This window comes from Galeopterus variegatus, unplaced genomic scaffold (assembly GCF_000696425.1).
Source record: "Galeopterus variegatus unplaced genomic scaffold, G_variegatus-3.0.2 Scaffold337, whole genome shotgun sequence".
NCBI lineage: Eukaryota > Metazoa > Chordata > Mammalia > Dermoptera > Cynocephalidae > Galeopterus > Galeopterus variegatus.
Window position 1 is genome coordinate 113,899 of NW_007726448.1, and position 16,151 is coordinate 130,049.

Genomic DNA, 16,151 nt, shown 5'->3' on the forward strand with positions numbered 1-16,151 from the left:
TCGTGTCCCTTTACCGATCCCTCCTTTTCCTCTCTCTGTTGAGAATGGATCCGTTCTATCATTCCTAAGCAAAAGGCACAGACAAGTCCCAGTGCAGTTGTAATAATTCTTTAACAGATTTTGGCTCATGGTTTTGTTTTCTCTTGACCTCTAATCTTGATATGTTGTGTTCCTGCACATGAGGCACTCACTGGAGTCTTCGGAATAAGACTTAAGGTACATTAGTCAAGACCAGCCTCGGGCTTTACAAATAATTTTTAGAACAGGATTTGGGGAACAGAAGGACTCCTCTGTTCAGACGTTTAAAAAAATGCCTTAATATCCTTATTTTTTTTGTAAAACAAAACACTGGAGAGCCTTATCAAAATTCAAATATAGGGCCAGCCCGGTGGCGCACTGGAGAGTGCGCCGCCTGGGAGCGCGGCGGCACTCCCGCCGAGGGTTCGGATCCCATGTGGAGACCGGTTCCCGCTCACTGGTTGAGCGCGGTGTGGGCGCAACACCGAGGGTTGCGATCCCGTTGCCGGTCCCCGGTGCGGGCGCGACACTGAGGGTTGCAATCCCGTTACCAGTCAGTAAAAAAGACAAAAAGGGCGGCGGCACTCCCGCCGAGGGTTCGGATCCCATGTGGAGACCGGTTCCCGCTCACTGGTTGAGCGCGGTGTGGGCGCAACACCGAGGGTTGCGATCCCGTTACCGGTCAGTAAAAAAGACAAAAAAGGAAAAAAAAAATTCAAATATATATTTTTGGAAAGGATAAGCCTTTAAACTCTTATTAAAGCTCATCTGCCCAGTGGATCACACTTGCAGAGCTTTGCTGGGGCAATTTTTGTCAGTCTGATGAGCTAACGAGTTCTGTCTGAGTTGCAATAATGACCATCTGCTTTTGTGACTGAGTCAATAGCCAAATCTTTCTTTTCTCTCCTTTTTTTCTCCTTAGGCTATCTGGAGATGCCATGTGGAATAGGACATCCTGCTCTTTTACTCTAGTCTACCTCGACAGCCTTCACCAGAGACCATTTGCTCGTTGGACTGTATTTTGAGACTCAGGATTTTATATGCAGACACGCCTTTCTTGTCCACCCTTCCCCTTGAGGAGGGGTGGTCTGACTGTCACTTCATGGCCTCTTCAGACAAGTCTAACTTCAGGCTTGAAGTCAGGTGTTTGCAAATGAACACAGTTGCCTGCTCTGTTTCGGGAGGCCCTTGTTCCCAGTTCCTGTTATGCTACCTTTGAGCATGTCCTGTGATTTTTCTGGAGACAGCACTGAAACCTGCATGTATCTCTAAGAGAAACTGAATCTCGGAGCTCAGCCCAGTCTGATAAGAGACGCACCATGGCACAAGAGCCCAGGCACTCGTCTTAGCCCAGCCGCACTTAACCCTGGGCCTGGCATGGCTGGAGGGCATGTGCTTTGGCCCGGAGCATAAGGGGCTGATTCAGAGACCTGGGGACCCTTTGGGCCCCCAGAGTTTAGGATTCTGTGATTTTTGGATTGAGATGGAGCCACCCACGTGGCTAAAGAAGGAATCCGGGGCCTGGCATAGGGACGCAGAAAGATGATAACATATAAATGTGCCAGCCTTCCTCTCCCTGCCTTCATCCTGGCCTCACGCTGTTGTCTGCCTTCCATTTTGAAGAATCTCATCCATCTTCCCATGGGACCACTCCTTTTACTGAGCAACTCCCTCAAGCAAATTCTTGTTGTTTCTAACCAGGCTTCAGTCCCGTCCCTCTAACTGTGTGGCTTCAATACAAAGTGACCACAATGATTAACAGTCCAGTACTTAAAGCAGGTATTATACTTGTTTGAGAAGACAAAATCTTTCCTATTACATGGGAGCATAAACCTCTCCTGGAAACACTGCTGCTGTCACCACAGGCGTGCGCATTTCCATGTGAAGTGACCCTGAAGGATGGAGCCATCACACCTGACATTTGGGGTTGTTACTTAACAATATTTCTCACAAACCACTTAATCACAAGGGCATGGATTAAATGAGGTTGGGCTACTTGGAGTTCTACATGTGGTACCTTATAGGGTAAGGGGGCTGCTTACTGGTGTGTTTATAGTCATGTATAGAACACAGGCCTTTGAACAGCAAAGGGCAAAAAGCCATGACAGGCCCCACCATTAAGCAGACAGAACAAACCATCCCCAGGAAGAGTCCCTCAGAGGGGCACGTCACTGCTGAAACTCTCTCCATGAGCCCCAGGGCTGGAAAAGCAAAGCTGTTTATCCCGGAGACTACAGGGCAAATATTCAGGTGCCCGCCAGCCCCTGGGCCCTGTCTTTCTGGCTGTAGGCTATGCTTCTAGCCCATTCCCCACCTATGGACTCTTATCCAGGCCTTACCATCCTCTTGACTGGTCTTCCTGCCTCCAGAGTCTCTTTCCCTCCTTCCAACCCACGTCCACTCAGCTGCATGGTGACCTTTTAACAGTGAACTTGTACCTTGTCATTCCTCTACTTAAATCTGTTCTATGGCTCCTCCTTATCCACAGGATAAAGTCTAAATGTGAGGTCCTTTGGGACCAGGTCTCGGTCTTCCTTTCTGGCCTGATCTTTGGCCTCTCCCCTGTACACCCTAAACTAAAGTCACACCAAGCAGATGCATTCCATTTTCTTTCCTTATTTTAAAAATTATTTTCCTTCTACACTTTGCATATGCAGCCCTCCAGCTCAGAATGTCCTTTCTTATCCTTTTGGCCATGTGACCATTCTGTGGTAGACATTGCTATACGTCCACCTGGCCCCCGGGGCACCTTGCTAGATGCTGTCTCCCAGCCCCTGGAAGTTGGCTGGAACTGGTCACTGTGTTCCGGCCAGTGGAGTGTGGATGGGAGTGAGGCTCACATGCCCAGGCCTGGCCTCCCAAACCTCCAGCATTCCCCCCACACTCCATCTTCTGCTGGTCAGATGCAGAGAGTCCAGTGGAGAGCTCGGAGGCCCAGGGGTGCTAGAGCCATGAAGGGAAACAGCCCGATCCCTGAAGACTGTGTGGAGCTGACAACCCACAGTGAACTGTGGAGCAAGAAATGACCTTCACTGTATGGAGTGACCGAGATCTCACTCGGGGGTTGCTTATTGTGATAGCTAGCCTACCCTGACCGGTAGATGCCTCCAAGACTCATTCTCTGAGGAGGCAGCCCCTGCCTACCCTCCCTTCTGGACTGCTCCAGCACCTTGTTCATACCTTCCATTCACTGCTGTAAACTATTTGTGCATCTCTCTTCTTAACAAGGCTGTAAGTCCCCACAGGACAGAGACTGGGTTTGTTTATCTTAGCATTTTGAGTGCCCAGTTGGCACTTAAACATGTGCTAAATGAATGCACTATTGTTTCTCTCAAAGGACATGCTGGCATGTGTGACTCCAGGAGGTTTCCCCAAGCACTGTCTACTACTCCGAGGCCAACGATTCCAGTGTCGTGCTCTTTCTACTGGCTCCAGGTTCTGTAAATCAGCCTCCCATGCTATGTGCTCCGCTGATGGAAATATAGTCTGTGGCTAATTTCCCTCCATTATGACAATTTTCCACATCAGCAAGCAATGAGAAAGGCGGATGCTGTCACTCTCTTCTCCATGGATGGCCTTCTGACAGGTAACATGTCTTGACACAGCATGGACCTGCTGGTGTTTACGTGGAAGCGAGGGTGGGGCAGGTGGTGGGAACCAAGGGTAACTGTACTGTGGGTGGCTCTGTTTGGGAGCTAAGCACTGGTTATGGGAGGAAATGCATCAAAGGTGTATTTAAGGTGATTTGTCTCCTCTTCAATTTCTCTGCTGAGCTACTATCAGCCCCCGGGTGTGTCCATCTGTTTGTAAAGCAGCAAATTAAAATCAAATCAGCACTTTATTGGGTGCCTACCCTGGGCAAGGCTAGCAGCCACAGGCAGAGCCACTCGTCAAGGGCTCTGTGGCTTCAGAGAAGTGACAGGACTTCTCCAGAGACCATGTATCAGCCCTCACTGGGGCTGTCCCTGGTCAGAGGTCCCCTCCAGGGCCCCCCAGTGCTGAGGTTCTGGGGATGGTCAGAAGCTCAGGAGGGCTGACCTGCAGCACTGCACCATCAATCCCGCATGGTCAGACAGATTCTGTGACATTCCTCATGGTGCACGTGCCCAGGCAGGAGGGCAGATGGCTGGTGAGCTAGAATACCCATTCCCAGAGCACTCTGATTGGTCAACACCTTCCTCTACTCAAGTCCAAAAGGAACCCTGAATAGAAGAAAAGTCTGATAGGTCACAAAGTCGATAAAATTCCTTTCTAACAAGATTATCTCTTAAACCATTCCAAACAGACTGCTCTTGACCTCAGTTAACTTTTCTTTCCTTGAGAAAGATAATACCATAACTTCCTATCATGCTTCAAACATAGTTCTTATAAAGTTCATTTTTAAAAAATCGAACACATGCCCCTTGCGTTATAATTTAAGATCAGTTTTTCTGACTACCCTCTCCCCCGTCTCTTTTCCTCCTTTCCTCCATCCTGCTTTCCAGGACAGACCAAGGGTGATAAATGCTATGATAAAGGAGAATGAGGAGGCTACCCTGGCTGGGGGATTAGAGGGGCCCTCTCACCCCCCGGTTGGAGGAGGAGGGTGGTCACAACAGGACCAGGCAGAGGGAGTGTGGTATAGAGGAGCGTGGTATGGAGTCAGCAGAACGGGCCTCAAGGTCTTCCTAACCGTGCAATTGACAAGCTGCATGACACAAACAAGTTAACTTTTCTGAGCCTTGGTTTTCCCATCTACAAATGGGGCTAAGTGTACCCACAAGAGATGATCTTGAGGAATATTAAGCGAGATCACCTTGCCCACTCTCCACCCAAGGAAAAGACACGTCCCCTCTCATGCCCCTCCCCTGCCCCTGCTCTCAAGCCCAGAGAGGACTGGTAAATGTCCACTCTCCAGCCTCAGAACCCAAGAACTGACTCTTCCTCCAGGAGAGGATGGGGGAGTGGGGAAGGTTTTGCCCTTTCACTGTGGCCAACAGCTGCTGTTTCTGATGGACCCACAATCCTAACTCCTCCCCGCTGTTCTTGTAGGCCTACTTCCTCAGCCCCACATCACTTCTTCCCACACTGTCAGCCATAGCCGCTCTCCAAGGCCTACCGTGAGCATGGGTAAGACCAGATGAAGGGGATCTGGCCAGTGAGGTAAGAATGTAGGGCTATCAAACCTTATTTCTCTTGATCTAGAGAGGATTCAGCTCAATTCAGTATTTTTTTGGGGGAAGTCTATTAAACATAAATCACCATCCTGGACACTGAATGGGAGAGTGAATAGGATGTTAGTGAAGTATGTTCTCTGCCTCTCCAGAACTTTCTGTGTGACAAGAGGGCTGGGCACCCCATTCTCACGGATGAGGCGGTGGAAGTTGCAGCCGCTGTGCTGGTGCCTGTCCTGAGGGGCACCGGCCAGGATGCGCTCTTCATGTCGGGCTGGAGGGCAGGGCAGGAGCAGGCGCAGTGAGTGGGGAAAGGGTATTCCCGGCATTGGGAGGAGAGACAAGTGAAGGTCCAGAAATAGGAAAGTAGGGCCGGCCCGGTGGTGCACTGCTACAGTGCGCCGCTTGGGGGCACGGCGGTGCTCCTGCCGAGGGTTCGGATCCCACATACAGACCGGCCGCTCGCTGGCTGAGCGAGGTGCGGGCGACACAGAGGGTTGTGATCCCGTTGCCGGTCCCGGTCCGGTACGGGCGCGACACTGAGGGTTGCGATCCGTTGCCGGTCACGAAAAAAGACAAAAAGAAAAAAAAAAAAAAAGAAAAGAAATAGGAAAGTAGTAGGCACGTTTGGAAAACAGGATGCAGTCCGGTTTCCCTGCAGAAGTGTGGTTCAAGCCGCTCAGACTATGAAGATGCTCAGACTATGAAGATATTCAGGCTTCATTCTGTAGCCATGAAGAGAAGTCCAAGCTTCTGAGGAAGGAACTGACGGTCAGCTCTACAAATACTAGTCTGGCTACATTACGCAGGTAGTGTGGGATGGGGCTGGAAGGCCGGGCAGTGGGGTGGCTACCAGTCTCGGAAAAGAGAGGTGGAAGGGAGAGGAGAGAAAGGTGAGGGGCATTCCGGGAGGGCTGCTGGTAAGAGCTGGTGACTAGTTGACTCAAGAGTTGACAACTGTGAGGGTCGTAGAAGAGGAAGGAGGGAGGAAAACAGGGAGGAAGAAGATGCTTCCCACCCAGGGAAGATGGTGAATGTGCTGGAGAGAGAAGTGGACTGGGAAGATTCTGGCTCAGGCTGCAAGGCAGGGGCCTGCTCCAGCCACTGGAGAAGAGGGACCTTTCAAGATCTGCTCCTGTCAAGGGCTCCCGGCCCTGCTTGGTAGTTCAAAGCTAACAGCTGGTTTGCTCTGTCCCTGCTGGGCAGTTGGCCGGCCAGCGATTCCAGGAACCCGGGTGCTCAGCCACCCCTCACACCACAGGAGAGGGCCTGAAGCTCCCTGTCAAGCTCGTGTCCTGCAGAAGCCGTGGCATGGCCTGCAAGCACCTGCTCGGACCCTGCTGCTCCAGATGCCCTCTGCACTGGCTCCATTCTCACCACAGGTGCCAGGCAGTGAAAGGTAGACCAAGACAGAGGCAGATACCTACATGGTGTGAGAATCCCTCTTCTGGTACCTTTCTCAGCTGGCATTGACTATATTCTCCACCATAAATATGACCATTTGTATCCTGGAGTTTGTTGGGTTAACTGTTATAATTTTTTGGCCTGGGACACCCCCACCCCCCGAAGTCACAGCCCTGTGAATGCTGATGTCTGTGCCCAGCCTGCCTCTTTCTGCTCCCTGTGTCCTCACTGCAGAGTCCTGTGCTCTACAGGGACCCAGAGCTTTCCTCTGCTTTGAGAGGGAGCTGTGACCTGGGAGCCCCCCTGGATGGGTGGGGAAGAGTCAGTACCTCCTGAAGGGGAATGGAGCCTTTGTTAACACACAGCCTGGCAGAGCTAATGCTGCTCGCTGGCAGGTCATGAAAGTCTCCTGTCATAATGCTAAGTGGCTCTCACCTCCCCATGCCTCCAGAAGCAGACAGCCGTCACTCAATGAGAAGATTGTCATGGCTTCCTGAGAGCTCCAAGTTGGCCAGCTTTGCCCAATGCTTTTTGCTTTAGGTGACGTATGCTGCTCATTGAGACAGGGTTGGGATGCCTAGTTCTCACTGCGTACTCGACACGGTCCACCAGGTGGCTTTTCCACTGCTTCCCACGTGGGAAGTTGGCATCTAACAATGCATGGGGCAAGACCACACATCAGCTGTCTCTGTTCCAAAGGCCCATGTGCTACCTATGAAAACACCCCCTCCTGGACCCTCGTAATGATCCCCCAGTGAGGTCTGCACACAATACCAAGTCCATGGGACCCTGCCCCTGGGTATTAATTACCACGAGAACCAGAAGGATCCATGAAACAGTCTCACTGCAGAGCCCTGGTGTACAGCGACCCCCACTATCCCCATCGTCTTCAGGTACAGATGATCTCATTGCTTAAGAACTCCCAGCCCTTCCCATGGCACTGCGATTTTCCTGCCTTTGCCACTGTCCCCACTCATAGGGGTTCCGTGCTTATTTGCCCATTTTCAAACAGCACTTTCCAAGAGTGGAGAACTATTCAGAGCTATTAGAAAGCAAATGTGCTCATTAAAGGGAATGACTTTGAAATGAAGTCACTGGTGATGCCACAGGGAAGTCACTTCTGAACAAACAGTCCAGTAGTGGTCCAGGCTTACCTGCTCGATCAGCTCAGGTCTGGGCAGCAGGTGCTGAGCCAAGGCTGGCTCACGGCATGCACTCACACCTCTGTGTCCATCTGACTTACACATGCTGTAATTCCCAAGCCCTGGGCTATGTTGGGTGGCAGGGCCACAAGGGTGAGTTAAAGGCAGCTGAGCTAAGGACCTCTCAGCGTAGCCTAGTAAACAGCCATATAAAGAGGTAGTTCTAATTCCACAGAATAAGAGGACATGCTCCAAGTGCTGTGGGAGCACAGAGGGACTGCTAGCGAGTGCTTTTGCCTGGAAATGTCTTAGGAGGCTTCTTTGAGGTGCATGGTGGTGCGGTGGGCAGAGTCCTGCGTGGAGAAGCAGTGGTCCTGGGTTTGAGTGCTGACTTCTCTAAGGTTTAGCACAGGAGGTTGTTTCCCAACCAACCTGATCTTTAAGGCAACTTTCCAGCACTAAAGTTTTAGGGCTTGATTAAGACCCCTGAGAGTGAACAGGAGGCAACAGAAGCCATGTGTGGGGTCTGTCAGATGGCACCTGCTATCACTGGTGGCATGGGGTGAGATGGCCCTCTAAGACGCGATAACTAAACAGAGCAGAGTGGAAATGGAATCAAGGGGAAAACAAATGTTAGTGTTTCTTCCTTGCAGTCTAAGTCAGATGCTTCATGGGATTCTGTCATGGATACCTAGACATGGGGCAGGCCCTGGCCACAAGCTGGGTCCAGGGGAGATACTGATTAAAATTGTTTTTAGAAAAGATCAAATAACTGTGCACATGCTCTTGACATGTACTTAATGTAAATCAGTGATGTCGAGATTATTGCTCTCAGGCCACATAAGGTCCTTCTGTGGGCAACCCACAGCTCTTCAAGCCCTCAGATTTCTGTATTCAATAGCACATCAACCGAGACTCTGCAGGCGTATGGCAGTTGTGTGGCTCTGCTGGTTAACGATGATTGCAGAAGCAGCTCTCGAGTCACATAACTGAATACAACTGGTGTAAATATTTAATCCTGCTTATCTGTATGGAAATTCAATGTTTTGATTCCGCCGTCTGTCTTTCTTTTATATACTCATCCACATAAATGTCTGTCTTAGGCTGTAAGCTTCAGAGGACTGGGACTAGATTTAAATTGTCTTAATGACATAAGTGAGAGATTCCCATATGGACAGGTATTTAATAAATGCAGTTTTTGATCTTGAAGAAGAAAAAGAAAGGAAAAAATGCCATCTCTATCTCGTTCTTTTTTTGTTTTGTTTTGTTTTTTTCCTTTTTTTGTCTTTTTTCGTGACCAGCAACGGATCGCAACCCTCAGTGTCGCGCCTGTACCGGACCGGGACCAGCTACGGGATCGCAACCCTTGGTGACCTCGCTCAGCCAGTGAGCGGCCGGTCTGTATGTGGGATCCGAACCCTCGGCGGGAGCGCCGCTGCACTTCCCAAGCGGCGCACTGCAGCAGTGTGCCACCGGGCCGGCCCCTCTATCTCGTTCTTTATGGCTTCTGCCTCTAGCATCTGGCCTCCTATCAGATTTGACATTGGAGCTGGAAAGCAGACCCTGTCCCTTGAAGCAGTGCATCTCTACTGATGACAACGAACCCTGTGTGGTAGTGATAGTTCTTCAATTGGTGCCTTCAAGGGGGGCTCATGGCTGCTCAGAGGGAGAGGACAAGCAGTCCCTATAGTGGTGAGACTTCAACATTACCCTAGGTGTGACCCAGAAGGCACATGTGGCTGCCCCACCTTGGAAGCTGCAAACAGGGCAGCACTGTATAAACATACCCCTTTCTTGCCTCTGTTCTGCCTTTTTGTCCCTTGGATATCATGTCCTCCTTTTCCCCAGGCTGCCTGTAACCAGCTGCAGAGGTAATGCCTAGTACTGATGTGGCTGTGGATGGGGACACAGGGAAGTGTCCTTTTCCCTGGGCTGTCTATAACTAGCTGCAGAGGCAGTGCCTAGTACTGACGTGGCTGTGGGTGGGGACACTGACCTCCTTAGGGCCACAGGCATGCTGTGTGGATACATGAGTCTCCTCTTCTGCCTGCTCCGTTTTCTTAATGGCCAGCAGCTAGGCCATGCCAACAGAACAGGAGGCCTACAGAGCAGTGCTTAATGCTGTTCTAGGAGGTGCATGGACTCGAGAGACTCACAGACTAAGACTCAGCTCTGCCATCAGCTTTCACCCCTAACCTTCCCCAAACGGCCCCATGAGGGCCCAGTGCCCTGTGCTGCCGGCTCTAACGCTTGGTTTCCAACCCTACCTGCCTGACCGGCCAGCAGTGGTGGCACACCCCTTCCTCTGCTGTCCCTCCTGCTCCACTGGCCACACCAGTCAAAGTCTCTTTGCTGTTCCTGCTCATCACCCCCATCTCCAGACACCGGAGGGCCCAGGTCTCAGTTCTTGGACCTCGTCCATTTCTGTCCACACTTACTCCCAAGTGACCTCACTCAGACAAACAGGTTTAAGTCCTGTCTGTGGGCTGTTGGTGCCCCAAGTTATAATTCAGCCCAATCTCTCCGATGGACTCAGATCCACTCCCAGTTGTCTACTCAACATCTCCACTAGGGTGTCCCGCAGGCATTTCAAACTTAAAGGTCTGAGATGGCTTTCCTGGAACTCCCGCCCTGACACCTGCTCTTCTCCTAGTCTTCCCTGTAACAACAGATGATAGTTCCAGTCTTACGATCGCTCGGGACAACCCCTGATGTCCCTCTCCCTCACATCCCGTACCTGACATGTAGCAAATGATGCCAGGCTGAGGTCTGACCTCATCACCCCCACTGGTGTCTCCCCAGAAAGCAGTCTCCCCACTGGGCCTGCCTCACCCGCCTTCATCCCATCCCGACATGGCAGCCAGAGGGTCCTGGTAAATGTATACCAGATTGTGTCACTTCTCCGCTCAGAACCTCTGGTGGCCACTCCCAGTAAAAGTACAAGTTCTTACAAGAATATACACGACATCCTCCCTAGTGAACACGGACCTCACCTCCTACCGCTTCCCTTATTCACTCCTCCCCAGGTGCATCAGCCGTGTGCTCCTGCGTCAGGGCCTTTCCTTATCTTACCTCTGCCAAAAATGCTCTTTTCCCAAACATCTCTGTGGTTCATTTCCAACCACCTTCAAGTCTTTATTCAAATGCCACCTTCTCAGTGAGATATTTCCTGCCCCCATCTAAAATTACCACCTCTCAACACTTCCATCCGCATTCACTGTTCCACCTCTCTCCATGGCCCTCGCCACTCTCTGACACACTGCGTAAGTTTTGTCCGTCTCCCCACTAAAATATAAGTTCCATGAGGGCAGGGATTTTGACTACGTTGTTCACTGCTATAACACCAGTGCCTAGAAGAGGGAGTAGACCTTTCATCTGTGAATAAATAGATGGATGGACAGATGGATGAACTGGAATACATTTTTGTACACAATTGACCGGCCACTTCATTTACTCTCATTATTTACAGAAATACCTCCCAACCATGCATCTTCTCTTTGTTATCTTCCCAGCCCCGGTTTCTTCCACTTCCTCCAGTGGCTTTTGTAGCTTTTTCTGGGAAAACTGAGTAACTGGGCTCTCCTCAGCGGAGCTCAGCTACATGGATGATGTGTCTTTGAGCTGCTCCTGGCCGGCACCAGCTTTGTCTCACCAGCATCTCTCACCAGTGGCGTCTGGTATGTGCAGACAGGGACACTGCCCAGGGTAAACACAGTCACCAGAGCCACTGGTGAGGAGTGACCACACCTTCTTTCTGAAGAGACTACTTAGTTTTTGAGCTGAAAAGAACTGGAAAATATACCATGCTGTAATCTTTTTAAAATTTCAGAGGCTAAGATACCACACTAATTGAAATACACATACAAAATCTGTAGCAGGATCTCTCCCCTTCTCTTTGTTTCAAAGGGCAAACTTTGAAGTTCTGAAGACAAGAATATAAAGTTTCTGAGCCAGACTTGCCTGATGTACAAGTCTATTAGGCCTCCAATTCCTTAATAACGTAATCACATCAACTGTACTTTTAATTGGACTTCCCCAATAGACACAGTCTTTTGGACCCTTTTCCTGGCTCCTGTCCTAAGCCTCTCACATGCTATTTCACCGCATGTATCTATTTATCTCTCTATCCCTTGCTTTTTTGGATAGTCATTCACTTTCTCCATCCCCCTGGAGCTGTTCCACCCACGTTTCCACTAATGAAGGAGCCAGGCTCCCATTCCAGCCCTCCTAGGACAGGGTTGGCTGAGGACAAGAAGCAGTACAAGGTGAGAGGAACACAGCCTCCTGAGTCTGATTTCATCCATATTTGGACTTATAGAAATCTTGGCAGAGACTCTCGCTTTGGGGGTAGACAGTTCATTATGCTCTTCTTAAAGTGTGGCCAGAATTTGTGTAGATGGGCTTTATAAACGTGATCTGCTCCTGCAGTAAAGGATGCTCCATGCTGGGAATGCTCCCTGGAATTTACTCATTTCCTGGGCAAGGGGAGAAGCAGCACGCTTCCCCTGGAAGCTCTTGCTTTAGGCAGAGAACAGAATAACTATGTGTCTCTGTGGATGGCAACTGGTTGCCAGGCAAGCAGTGGATATGGCACGTTTTTCATAGCCCGTACTAAAAAAAATGCTCATCACTATCAATCACGAGCTGGGAGCTTCACTCTGACTTAGGGTGGACTGAGGAGCCAAGGTACCAATTCCTGAGTTTTAGAGGTAAGTTTCTCTGTGGCTCACAGGCCAATTTATTTACCATACTATTCAGTGTCACAAACTAATTAGCCATTCTGCAGTTCCATCAACAGTGTAATAGATGCTGTCAGGCATTCTTCCAGAAAGAACCTCAATGGCATCATTGCTCATTGTTATAATCCATCAAAGACCCCATCTTCTAACTTACAAAACTACTTAGTAGAGCGTGAAGGCCTTCTTAGATTATTAGATTATGTTGTTTACAGTCCCTTGTTGTTAGCGTGCTTTTATTTTGTATTTGCACATTGAGCAGAGCTATCAGAAAGGGAATAGTTGATGGATTTATTAATCAATCTTTGAAATAAGGGAGCAGAAATTCTGTTCTCTGTTAACATCTTTCTCTGTTAGCTGTCTTCTTCCCTTCCTCCTCCACCTGTTCCTTCTCTTGGTGGGTCTTCTCCTCTCCCTCTCTGCTTAGGGAGAATTCCTGGCTTCCTGCCCTTACCTGCATGACGCCATGCAGCAAACACCCTGGGTGGCTCTTTAACTGTTTGGTTCCTTGACTACTTTAGATGCTCAATGTTTAGAAACCTGTTTTTAAGAGTTAGACTGCTTAAGAGGACAGAAATGCACCTATTCAAAAAAAAAAAAATTTAAATGAAAGAGAAAGATATTGCACACAGAAAGAGGAGGAAAGAGTGTGGTTAGAGTCACAGAGATCAAGGCCAAATGAGATACACAGAGTAGTCAGAGCTAACACAAAGGTTCTCAAATTTACCATGCATCACAATCACATGGGGAACTGTTCAAACACAGATTTTTGGGTCCAGCCCCCAGGGTTTCTGAGTCAGTAGGCCAGGATGGGGCCCAAGACTTCGTATTTTAGCGACTTTCGCAGGAGCTTCAGGTGCTGCTGCTCCAGGGGCAACACTTTGAGAACGACTGCGCTAGTCGGATGAGATCTGAATTTCCATGATTCACCATCTTTCACACACTTGTAATCAGTGTCCTCTTTCACTCCCATTTCTATATCTGCAGTCTGCCACATGAAACCCCAGAGGAAGGGATCTGGCTCAATTTCTTTAATCTAAATGTATTCTGCCAAATTCCTCTGGGCCTCCCTCAACCCTCCCACTTAGCATTTCCTCAGACCTTTGAATCTAACCTCCTGAAGAGAAACCTTTGACTTCCTTTCCTATGAGAAAGCTCAGTGATGCCTGCAAGTCTACTGCAAAAGGGGAGAGAATTCAATGCAGATATACATTTTTCCAGTAGCTGCTTGGTGGAATTATTCCTTTCAAACAAGCCCATAGCCGGAAGCCTGCTCCTCTGCCCAAAGAGACACAGCCTGAAGGAGGAGCGTGTCTGATTTTAAAAAAAGACTTCCCCTTAGTAAAATCTCAACTGTCTTTTAAGGTCAAAGATTCTAAAAGGAATATGAAGTTTATAGATCAACAACAGCTGTATCTGTGACTAACTTCTGTGAGAATGATTGCTACCGAGACAAATGTTGCCCCAGAAGACAAACAGGGGGCTGTAAAGGAAGCTGGTGGTGACGGTGTTCTGCTGACCTCGATGTGGTCTCCTCTCTCCCAGAACCCAGCCCAAGACAGAAGCCGGCCTCTTACTGTTTCGGGGCTTCTCCTCATCCATGCCTTCATCCTCATTCTCAGGGTCGATGTCTTCTGCCTGAGTGATCCAGTCCAGGTAGCCTTTGAGGTCCTCCTCCAGCTGCTGCTTCTCTCGCAGCTTCTGGAAGTCTCCCCGAGCCTTGGCCTTCTCCCTCTCTTTGGAAAACTCTCTGGTGAGAGAGAGAGGGGTGGGCCGGGCAGGCAGGCACAGAGAAGGAAGGGAACAGGGAAAGGGCCAGGCATGGGAGGAGAGGTAAGATAAGGAGAACGAAAGTATTAGTCGCTTTGCACAGAGAAACCTGCCCACATGCCCCTACTTTCCAGACAGCCCACAAAGAAGGAGGGAAGAGTCACTGAAGGGGACATTCTTGTTATAGGCCACCAGAGTCTAAGGGGGAGAATAAAGCCCATTTCCCTGTTTTCTGGATCATGATAAAAACAACTGTTCTCCAAAGACCTGGAAACTCCTTCTAAACAGTAACTAAAAAGCCCTCCACAATAGTTATGAAACATGCACTTTTTCTACCCAGTATTGGGAGGCAATTAAAACATTTTACAGAGGTCTCTGGGCAACATAAGCGTTGGGGCCAGTGGTGTGCCAAAGCCCACTCAGTCCTGAGGGCCAATGGTGCATGTCCCTCCCCAGCTCCAGCTTCAGGGGTATCTCAATGGTAGCTTGAGATCAGCCACAGTGGGAATATTTACACCATGAAAATTGGCAGATGCTATCAACTAGGGCTTCCCTCGCACCCTCCTCCCCCGCCCCCTGCCAAGAGCTGATTGATAAATATTTACCAGTATACCACTGATTCAGGACTTGGGGTTATTTAATCTCCTCAATCTCTATTCTCATTACTAGAGTTCAATCTGCTGCTTTTAGCATGCCTGGAAAGATTTCTAATTTACAGAAGGACCTTTCCCAAGTGGTGACAAATGAGGATTCCAAACACAAGAGAATGCCCTGGGGGCTGCCCTTTGGTTTAAAAAAATCCAATCAGAAGAGAAAAATACACAAAATCTAAGATGATATAGAAGTTAAATGATGCTTCAGTTTAAAGTAATAATGAGTAGAGATTGGAATTGGATTGGGATTTGCTGGAAGAAGAGCCTATTGAAAAATTTCTTACAGAATGGCTATTCTTTTCTATGATTCTGACCTTATTTTCTTTCTGACTTGGAATTCACTTTCTGAGCAAGGAGGGGGCTGGCCACAGAAGCAATAATCAACAAGGCTAGTTCTAAACTCCCAAAGCAAGTCTGTGCCTTTTCTTTCAAAACAGGTAGATAGGAGTAATTTTGTCTTTTATATGCATTCTATGGGAAATGTGGCCCATAGAATGGTGGTGGTGATGGTGTGTGTCCATGTGCATGTATGTTTATGTGCACTGGGCATCTTGGTTAACTGTTGGAACCACGATTCCTCTTTCACCAGGGAAGGCCTGGTTCAGGTAAAGAGTCTGCTGAACCTACCTTGAAGGAACTTCTCATACAAGCCAAATACTCTCCACAAAAGGTGCCATGGAAGGAAGGACAGAACCAACCACCTACAGGGGGACAAAGTCTCAGCTCCTCATCCACTGCCATATAGGGTGGCTCTGTCACTGCATATGCTGAAGTGCTTACATTTTGCCTGTGCCCCTGAGGAGAGCCCAGATTTTAGCACTCACTATTTTTATGGTCAAATGGGTTGGGGCTGGGGAGGGGTCTGGGGAACTTTTAAATTGGGAGAATGTGGTGGTTGTCAAGCTAATGAGTTCTCTTCAACTGCTGCCTTAACGATGCTCTGGTTTGGATTGAATTTTCTTCTTAAATTTGATTGAATCCAATTCTAATTGGATTGAACTTGCTATTTCTTGGGCTCCCTGCCAACCAGCAGGTACCTTCATTTCCTTCCCAGGGAGTTTCATGCCAGGGAAAAGGGGCAGGACTGACAGCTCATAATGAAGATGAAAGCGTGTGTTTCTCTGCTTCCTCCCTGCTCTCACTGCTGGGAATGGCTGTGAAAAGATGCCCCCCTGCCCCTGAACCCTGGTCTTGCTCTCCGGAGAAAAGGTGCCATGGAAGGAAGGACAGAACCAACCACCTACAGGGGGACAAAGTCTCAGCTCCTCACCCACT

General features: G+C 49.2%; 1 protein-coding gene across 1 annotated transcript in view; it reads right to left on the reverse strand.

Annotated features, from left to right (window-relative positions):
* The window catches only part of LOC103586435 (voltage-dependent L-type calcium channel subunit alpha-1C-like), a 500,162-nt gene that overhangs the window by 18,019 nt on the left and 465,992 nt on the right, over positions 1 to 16,151 (reverse strand). Inside the window, exon 9 of the mRNA XM_008567719.1 lies at positions 14,031 to 14,203. Coding sequence (XP_008565941.1) covers positions 14,031 to 14,203 — 173 coding nt within the window. The remainder of the gene's footprint in view (positions 1 to 14,030; positions 14,204 to 16,151) is intronic.